The following is a 9744-nucleotide window of genomic DNA, read 5'->3' as shown; positions in this document are numbered from 1 at the left end:
GGGGGGGGGGGCAGACACAGAAGCCGAAGCAGGCTCCAGACTCCGAGCTGTTAGCACAGAGCCCGACGCGGGGCTCGAACTCACGGAGTGTGAGATCATGACCTGAGCCGAAGTCGGATGCTTAACCGACTGAGCCACCCAGGCGCCCCAAGACACTTCCATTCTTTAGGGCTCAGTTTTCTCACCTGTAAAGTGGGGATGACGATAATACCAGTGCCTACCCTAGAGGGTTGTGGTGAGGCACAGTTGACCGGTCTGGTGTGCAAAATGCTTAAACAGTGCCTGGCACAGTAACTCAAGAACAGAAGATATTGTTATGATCATGACTTTTATTGGTAGAAGAATCGAGGGAGAGTTGTACCATGTAGCATCTGGGGAGGGAATAATAAATGGAACTGAAAAATAATCCACTGGGTTTGGCAACATGAAGATCACTAGTACATTAAGGAATAACAATTCCAGGGAGGTTGTGGGTAGAAGTTCAGTTGCCATGAGTGAATGGAAGGTAAGTAAATAAAGGCATCAGAATAGCTAGAGGGACGCCTGGGTGGCTCAGTCGGTTAAGTGTCCAACTCTTGATTTCGGCTCGAGTCATGGTCTCGCGGTTCCTGAGTTGGAGGCCCGCGTTGGATCCCCTGCTTGGGATTCTCTCTCTCCGCCACCCCTGCACCTCTCTTGTGCGCTCTCTCTCTCTTTCTCAAAATAAATAAATAAAACTTTTAAAAAAGTAGCAAAACGATAGAACAGGGGCGCCTGGGTGGCTCAGTCAGTTAAGCATCCGACTTCGGCTCAGGTCATGATCTCATGGTCCGTGAGTTCGAGCCCCACATCGGGCTCTGTGCTGACAGCTGAGAGCCAGGATCCTGTTTCAGATTCTGTGTCTCCCCCTCTCTCTGACCCTCCCTGTTCATGCTCTGTCTCTCTCTGTTTCAGAAATAAGTAAACGTTAAAAAAAAAAAAAAAGCAATAGAACAGAAAAGTGAGACCAAAATCAAGTTCATGTTTACATGGGAATTTGCATATCTAAGTAAGCAGGGAATGGATGGACTATTCAGGAAATTGTGCTGGGAAAATAGGCCATCCGGGCTTCTGGGTGGCTCAGTTAGTTAAGCTTCCGACTCTTGATCTCTGCACAGGTCATGATCTCACTGTTCGTGAGTTCGAGCCCCTTGATGGGCTCTTTACTGAAGGTGCAGAACCTGCTAGGGCTCGGTCTCTTTCCCCCTCCCCCCTCAAAATAAATAATCTTTAAAAAAAAAAAAAGAAAATAGGCCACCCTTTAGGAAAAAATAAAATGAGACCCTCCCACACAAACACTGGCCACAAAAATAGATTCCAGTTGGATTAAAAACAAATTCTAAAAATATAAGAGAAAATATAGGAGAATATTTTTATAGCTTTAGGGGTAGAAAATGCTTTTCTAACTGTGACACAATCCAAAAACCATATAAGAAAAGACCGACAGATTTAAACTTCTTAAAATTAAAAAACCACCCTTTGTATTGAAAGATACTATAAACAAAAGTAAGAACAGACTACACACGGGGAGGAGATGATTGCAACCTATACCACAGACAAAAGATCTTTCTCAATTGTAAAAAGAGCTACAATTCAATGAGACGCAGGTAATTGACAGAAGGGGCAACGTAAATGGCCAATTAACATATGAAATGATGCTCACCCAAGGTCACGGTGATTAGGGAAGCGCAAAAGGAAACCATGAAATAGATGTTTCATCCATCAGATTTGCAAAAAATAAAAGATGATAATGCAATGGCTGCTAACACCAGCTGATTTCATTTATGTTGCCGGGAATGTAAATTGATACAGATTTTTTTAGAGGGCACATATGGTGAGATCTGTCAAAATTTTCAATGCGAAAACCTTATGCTCCAGCAATTCCACTTTTAGGTATACGGCCTAGAGAAACGACTGCACACTTCATGACAAGTGTATTCACTGCAGCGCTGGATAGGGGAATAAAAAAATCTTTTAAACACTTTAAATTTCCACCAACAGAGCCACGAAGTGAGCTGTGGTACCGCCGCCCCAGGGCATTGTATTTGGCAGTTGGAAAGAATGTGGTAGGTCTGCGTAGACTCACATGGACATGTCATTAAGTGAAAAGAGAAGTTACAGAATGAGACACAGATCGTGATGCCATTGGTATAAATCCACCTTTCACAATAAGACAGCAAACACATCCCCCCCCTCCCCCCCGCCCCCGGCCCCGTATGAATGCACAGAAAAAAAGATCAGCAAGGAGAATCAACAAACTGAAAATAGTAGTTACCTCCTAGGAGAGGAGAGTGAGTACATGTATCGGTCACATAGTTAAAAATACATTTAGAACAGAGTGAAGTTTAAAAAAGGGAAGCAGATAAAGTGGGCGTAGACCGCTCGTTTAAAAAGCTTTCCTGGACTGGGAGAAAGAGATAAGGCACTGTCTAGGGGGAGGCAAAGAGGTCAGGGGCGACTTCTTTTTTGTTTTTTAAAGTTTATTTTTTGCAGTCCTCTCTGCGCCCAACATGGGGCTCGAACTCACGACCCCGAGATCGAGAGTCGCATGCTCCTCCAACTGAGCCAGCTGGGTGCCCCATGGGTGATGTTTTTGAGGCAGAGAGAGAGATGATGATGATGATGATGGTGTTGAGGGCTTGAACAGGAGCAGAAGCTTTGAGGATGTGAGAGAAAGAATCCACAACACGGAGCAACTAAATCGTTGTGGGGGATCTAGCACGAGTTAGCCAACTGGCATACAGTGGGTATTCGGTACCTATTTGTCGAGTGAATGAAATCTATATTGATGGGAAACCTAAAACAAAGAAAACCCTTCTGAGTGTTTACCTTTCAAGACCAAATGTATCCATCAAACGTGTCAGCTAGGATGCCGACGACGAGGGTAGACAATAGCCTATGACGTGCTGAGTGCAACGGAGATGAAGGTGTTGATAAAAGAGTGGTTCACGTCGTGAGTTATGGGGTTCGGCCCGGGCTGAAGGACATGAGGCCAACAGGGGGCTGACAGCCTGTGAGATAACAGTGGTCAAGGCCCCAGAGGACTCCATGAGGTGAAAGACCGGGTTTAGGAGGATCGGAGGGGCAAGGGGGTTGGAGAGATGTGAGCCTGTGGTCAGAGAGCGGGGTGTTAGAGGCAGGATGTCTTGGGTGAAGCTGGTCTGGCTAATGGTAAGGCATGGAGTTGGCTGGAGCAGGGGGAGGTGACAGTTGTGAAGTTCAGACAATCAAGGAATAAAGAGGCTAGAGGTTGATGGGTTGTCCGCAAGCACATTGCAGTCACCCAGAATGGGGAGAAGGACTGTGGGTCAGGTGACACCAGAAGAGGGTGTCGGGTGGGGGGGGGGCCGGTCGGTTAAGCGTCCGGCTCTCGGTTTCAGCTCCGGTCACGGTCTCACGGTTCGTGGGTCCGAGCCCTGCGTCGGGCTCTGTGCTGACAGCTCAGAGCCTGCTTAGGATTTTCTCTCTCTCCCTCTTTCTCTGCCCCTCCCCTACACGTGCTCTCTCTCTCTCTCTTAAAATAGACTTTTTTTTTTCTTTTTTAAGAGGAGGGTGGTGTGCGTGTCAAAAGGAGAAAGGGTTTTACACCGAGGTAGAGAGGAGTCCCAGTCCAGGAGTGGCACTGAGGGGCGGCACGAATGCCCACCCCGCTGACCCCAAGGCACACAGGCTGTGGGAAAACAAGCTGGCTGTGCTAGAGACGGCCGCCAGGTACAGATGCCGTCAGGGTTGTGGCATCCTGGGGTGGGGGGGGGCGCGGAATTAGGTTTCCATTAGGGCAAAGAGGTAGGCAAGTTCTCTGAAAAGGAAGATGACCTAGGCCAACACTGCTTACACTTTAATGTCACACACAAGGCCTTGAGGCTCTTGAGAAAATGCAGATTCTGGTCCTGTAGGTCTGGGTTGGGGACTGACTGCATTGCCAGCAAGCCTTCAGCTGATGCCCGTGCCTGCGGTCCAAGGACCTCATGCCCGAGTGGCAAAGCCGTAGGCAATTGTGTTTATCGTGGCTCAGTGGTGGGGGGGGGTAGGGTTCAAAGGGCATCGTGGGAGCGTGTTTACAGGACGAGAGCTGGGGTGGGGGGGGGGTGGGGATGAGTCCAGGGAGGACAGAGCGGACTAGGGACGGGGGTAGAGGGAAGAAGAGGTGCCTGCAGGGATGGTGATAGACTGAATTAGCTGTTATCACTTTGGGCATTGTTCCAGTAGACTTGACCTTGTGCCACCTTGGTTTTGCTGTCCGAGACGGTTGTGCTCAAGCACGGTGTCTGTGACCAGGCCTCGTGAGTCTCTGGCAGGGGAGGCTCGGATGGCTGCGTCTGCACGGAGGACCGGCACACAGAGAATGTGTGTGCAATGCAGAGCAAGACACCAAAAGATGGCGCGGGATGGAACCTTCCAGACGGGCCAAGGTTTAAGGCGAGTGAGAAGAGTTATAGAGGCGGGAGATTCTGGTGGCAGTGAAGCTAGAGGGCAGTGTTTTTAAGAAGGGACTGGTCGGGGCGCCTGGGTGGCTCAGTCGGTTGAGCGTCCGACTTCGGCTCAGGTCATGATCTCGCGGTCCGTGAGTTCGAGCCCCATGTCGGGCTCTGGGCTGATGGCTCAGAGCCTGGAGCCTGTTTCAGATTCTGTGTCTCCCTCTCTCTCTGACCCTCCCCCGTTCATGCTCTGTCTCAAAAATAAATAAACGTTAAAAAAAAATTAAAAAAAAAAAAGAAGGGACTGGTCAACAGTGTCAAGGAGGACGACCACTGAAAAGTGCTCGTTGAGCGGTAAAATCATTAGTTTTCTACACTATGTTTAAGAAACCCAAGGTCATCTGAAAAACAATTTTTTTAAGTTTATTTATTTATTTTGAGAGAGAGAGAGAGAGAGAGAGAGAGCGCGCGCGCGCACACAAATGGGGGAAGGGCAGAGAGAAGGAGAAACAGAATCCCTAGCAGGCTCTGAGCCATCAGCGCAGAGCCCGATGCGGGGCTTGAACTCACAAACTGTGAGTTCATGACCTGACCTGAGCTGAAGTCAGAGGCTCGACCGACTGAGCCGCCCAGTCGTCCCTCATAATCATAACTGTTTGAAAGTGAACCATTCAGTGCCATTTAATACATCCCCAGTGTCGTGCAGCCATCACGTCTGCCTCGTTCCAAAACATTCTTACCCCCCCAGAATAACTCCCTTTCCCCTCTCCTCTTATTCCCTGGCAACTGCTATTCTGTTTTCTCTCCCTGTGACTTTGACTATTTATTCTAGGCACCACATCTAAGTGGCATTGACAATGTTTGTCCTTTTGTGTCTGGTTTCTTTCACTTGAAGGGTGTTTTCAAGAATCGTCCCTACGGCAGCAGCGCATATCAGTCTGTTCTTCCTCTTAGGGATTCAGTAACATCCCATTGTTTGGAGATCCAACATTTTATTCAGCCAGCCAGGTTGATGGCCATTGGGTTGCTTTCACCTTTGGGCAGTTGTGAATAGCTCATTGTTCTTTTTCGCTCCCAGCTCCCTTGCCTTCTACCTACTGGAAATCTCCCCTGGACCATTACCTTTGTTATTCCTCTCTGGAATGCTCTTCTCCCAGATCCTTCATGGCTCTCTTATTTCCATTGGTGCAGCTCAAAGGTCACGTTGCCAGGGAAGCCTTCCTGGTCACTTTTGTTTGTTTGTTTATTTATTTATTTATTTATTAGCGTTTATTCATTTTTGAGAGAGAGAAACAGAGCACGAGAAGGGGAGAGGCAGAGAAAGAGGGAGACACAGAATCCAAAGCGGGCTCCAGGCTCCGAGCTGTCAGCCCAGAGCCCGACGCGGGGCTCGAACCCACAAACTGTTAAGATCATGACCTGAGCCGAAGTCTGAAGCTTAACTGACTGAGCCAGCCAGGCGCCCCTCTCCTGGTCACTTTTTATCGCCATTGTCTTATTGTCTTCACAGAACACATCACTATCTGAAAGGAGTAAGTAATAATGTCCAGGCAAGGAATTGTTTTGTGCTTTTGACCTCCTTAGCTAGCCAGTGAGGCCTGGGGACTCATTCTTAGAATAACGGTTTTAAATGCCTAAAACACGACTCTTATACTAAAAATACAGTTCCCGAAATGTTTTCGAATTGTGACTTAGTAATCCACGTCCTTTATTAGTTCCTAGAATATCTATACACAGGTCCACAACTCTCATCATTTAGAAGGTGTGTAAGTATAAAGGCTATTTTGAGATATTTGCAACAACTGCGATAGGAAATCAACATATCGGTGATTTCCAGCACGTGAAATCACACGTGCTGCTCAAATTCCTGTAGCTCGTTACGTACCCTTGTGCCTGAAGAAATTGCTAAGCTTTCGGGAGAGCTTAGTGGCAACGAGGTGGTTCTTTTCCTACCCCAAGTTCGTGGATCCTATGAATTCTATCCATAGGCCCCTTGGAGGTCCGTGGACCCCAGATGAAAAGCCTGTGCCCTAAAACATGAGTGACGATGAGGGGTGGGTTATGCTGGCGATGGGTTTTGGAGGAGATGGAAGAGATTGTAGGGAGGCGGGGAATGACGAGCAAGAAGAAAGGTGCCCTCTCCGCCCCTCCACAGAGCTCGGCTGTGAGAGATGTAGAACTGCCCAGCTGAGAAGGTTTATGAGGGAAGCCGCGTCTTTGAAGGGGAGTCAGGTAGCACCCAGGAGAAGGGAACGTTTGTGCAGAGACTGTCTCCGGGAGTAAGGGGTTTTGTTTATCATGGACTGGAGACCAGTGAGCACAGCAGAGTGGGGTGGAACGCTTACTCCATTCCAGATCAGCATGCTGGACACCGAGGACACACAGGTGAGTAAGACAAAGGTAGATCACCCCTTCAGGATTAGTCTAAACCGAACGCTGTGGGTTCATTGCCTGGTTTGGCTGGTCTGATCCAGGCACCGCCTCGGGGACCCCTAAGAGCCTGACGCACGAGCTGAAAGAGAGGCCCAGGGTATTACCAGGGACTGGAGTGGGGGGTAGAAAAAGCTCAAAATGCACTCTTTCCACTCCTTTCATAGAACCAAAAAAATCAAGTAAAAAAAAAAAAAAGAAAAAGAAAAGAGTTATATAATGGAGACAAATGAGCCCATCACCCAAAAGTTAATTAGATAAGTCTAAGGGATGCACCCCCCCCCTTACTCCTAATTCTTCAAGAACCTTCTAAGGATGTCTGCAACCAAGAGATTCTCGGATGCTGTTACCCTTCAGAATGATGTTTGGCTCAGAGGGATCAAAGGAAGAAAAAAGGATCTTATTTTTAGATTGTTCTCTGGAGCTCCAGAGATACCTTGCATGGATCTCTCCTCTGTATGTGGCTCTCAGAATCTAGGATTTGGTGATTCTCTTTTTTTTTTTAAAGCTATATTCCCTTCTCTACTGGAGGATCTTTCAAAAAGGCTCAAGTTGGGGGCCTCCTGCAGGTGGGAAGCTTTGGCTGGTCCCCGCACCCCCTTTGATCACATTTCCATCAAGCAGTGGGATCTGCAAACTCTGTTCCCCGGGGCTGGATGACAAACCTCTTCTAGCTTGAAGGGAGGAAGCCCCGGACACTGCAGACAGACCGGGAGATCAGAGAGACAGATCAGAGAGACGGGGAGATAAGAGCAGAGGCAAAGCTGAAGCAAAGCTGACCTAGTTAGAGCAGAAAGAGGCTGCAGGGGCGGCAGGAGTGGCCTGGGAGAAAAGAGACGAGCTTCCCAGGACAGGGAGGAGCAGAGGGCTGGCTCTTGTTTAAGATGCCCTGGCAGGACTTGGGGTCATAAAGGGGATTCTGCGTGGAGACTCAGTGAGCTGTGTGTGTGTGTGTGTGTGTGTGTGTGTGTGTGTACGTACATGTGTGGAGGGTGTGGAGGGTGTGGAGGGGAGTGTCTTTACCAAATTTTGTCCAAATGCTTAGGTTTTAAAGTCACGCTCTTGAAGGAAATGAGAACCAGAAAACTATCTGGCCCTCGGGGGAGCCTCGTAGGCAGTGCCATGAACCCAGCAAGACTGAGCAGAGCCCAGAGCCTTCTGCCAACATTCCCCGTCCTGGCCACCCCCTGGGACCCAGCTCCCATACTAGGCGCTGGGGGGAGACGGAGGAAGCAAAGACGGGGGACCCAGTCTGGAGCGTGATCAGCACCCCCCCCAACCCCCAGAGATGCCAGTGAGCACCACACTGCATCGGGGCCCCATGGGGGACAGAGACGTGCCCGTCGTGGTCTCTGCCCCTCAGAGGGATGCAGTCTATTTGAGGGAACGGTGATCCTCGTGAAGCAAGAGTAAGCGATCTGAGGTCACAGAAGGGGTTTCTGGCAGAGGTGGGGAAGGCTGTGTGGGAGAGAAGGTGGACATTCCATGGCTCCTGAGGTCTGGGAGTGCAGGATTGGGACGAGAAGAAAGAAGTGGGGCATTCCAGAGTGAAGGTACACGGATAGGCCTAAGTTTGGCTCCTGCGCGGACCAAGGAGGTGGCCGGCCTGACGGGATCAGAGGCCCATTGAAGGGAGATGGAGAAACCTAGCAGGATGTGCAGAGTCAGATTACCGAGGGCATTTTAAACTTCTAAAAGGGACTGGATCAGGGCGCCTGGGGGGCTCAGCCGGTTGAGCGTCCGACTTCGGCTCAGATCATGATCTCATGGTTCGTGAGTTCGAGCCCCGCGTCGGGCGCGCCGCTGTCAGCCTGGCAGCGTAGAGCCCGCTTCGGATCCTCTGTCCCCCTCCCCCGCTCCTCCCCCCCCCCCCCGTGTTCTCCCCTGAATAAACAAATATTAAAAACTAAACTAAGGTAAAAGGGGCTGGATCGAAATCCTAGCTTTGGCAGCCGTCAGGCCATTTCCCTGCTCCCCCCTTTAGCTACAAGCCTATCGTGGAATTCATCGACGCCCAGTTCGAGGCCTACCTGCAGGAAGAGCTGAAGATCCGCAGGGTCCTGCACGCCTACCATGACTCCCGAATCCACGCCTGCTTGTACTTCATCGCCCCCACGGGTCATTCCCTGAAGTCTCTGGACCTCGTGACGATGAAGAAGCTGGACAGTAAGGTGCGGGGGCAGGGGCGGGGGCAGGTGGGAAATCTAGCTTACTGGTCTCTTGTGCAACGCGGATGCCAGATTCCGGGAGAGGATTTGTGGCCTCCTCCCCCTCTCCTTCATTCCCTGTCCCTCAGACGGTGTCCCAGAAAGATGGTGTCATGGACCCAGTGCCCGTGTTGTGTGCTTCGCGATATGTTTTGCCAGCGCTGGGCGTGGGTTTATCCTGAGCCGTCTTTCGGCCCTGATCCCTCTTGGTTAGGACAAGGCTGGATACAGGCAAGGTGGCCGGCTGGGCCTAGGGGGCTCAGCCCTTGGCAACGGAAAGGTGTTTTTCCTTTGCTCCAGTATTCACTGGCCTGTCCTAGGATCAAACGTGCAAAACTTGACTTTGAGAGTTACTGTTCTCTATGATCCGTAATTATTTCAACAATGACCGCTGTTGCTTGTCAAATCCTCATCCTATGCCACTCCCGTGTGGGGACCTCATGGAACATCTCCTTGGATTCTCACAACTCTGTAGGCAAACGCTATCATCCCCCATTTACAGAAGGGAAAACTGAGGCTCTAAGAGACTAATGACTTGCCTGTTGTCATATAGCCAGCTCCCGGCAGCATCTAGATTCGAACTCGGATCTGTGACACCGAGTTATATGACCTCCATTCCGGAGAGAGGGGGGGGGGGGGGGGGGGTCAGGCACGTCCCGCTTTAAGAGAAA

General features: G+C 50.0%; 1 protein-coding gene across 7 annotated transcripts in view; it reads left to right on the top strand.

Annotated features, from left to right (window-relative positions):
- Positions 1-9744, top strand: part of SEPTIN6 (septin 6) — a 66860-nt gene that overhangs the window by 27466 nt on the left and 29650 nt on the right. For all 7 annotated transcript variants that reach the window (XM_040468006.1, XM_040468008.1, XM_040468010.1 and 4 more), the window contains one exon: positions 8851-9037. In XM_040468006.1, coding sequence (XP_040323940.1) covers positions 8851-9037 — 187 coding nt within the window. The remainder of the gene's footprint in view (positions 1-8850; positions 9038-9744) is intronic.

This window comes from Herpailurus yagouaroundi, unplaced genomic scaffold (genome assembly GCF_014898765.1).
Source record: "Herpailurus yagouaroundi ecotype Mexico unplaced genomic scaffold, PumYag 67641, whole genome shotgun sequence".
Classification (NCBI taxonomy): Eukaryota; Metazoa; Chordata; class Mammalia; order Carnivora; family Felidae; genus Herpailurus; species Herpailurus yagouaroundi.
The sequence above is the reverse complement of the archived record's forward strand: the minus strand, read 5'-3'. Positions and strand labels throughout refer to the sequence as shown.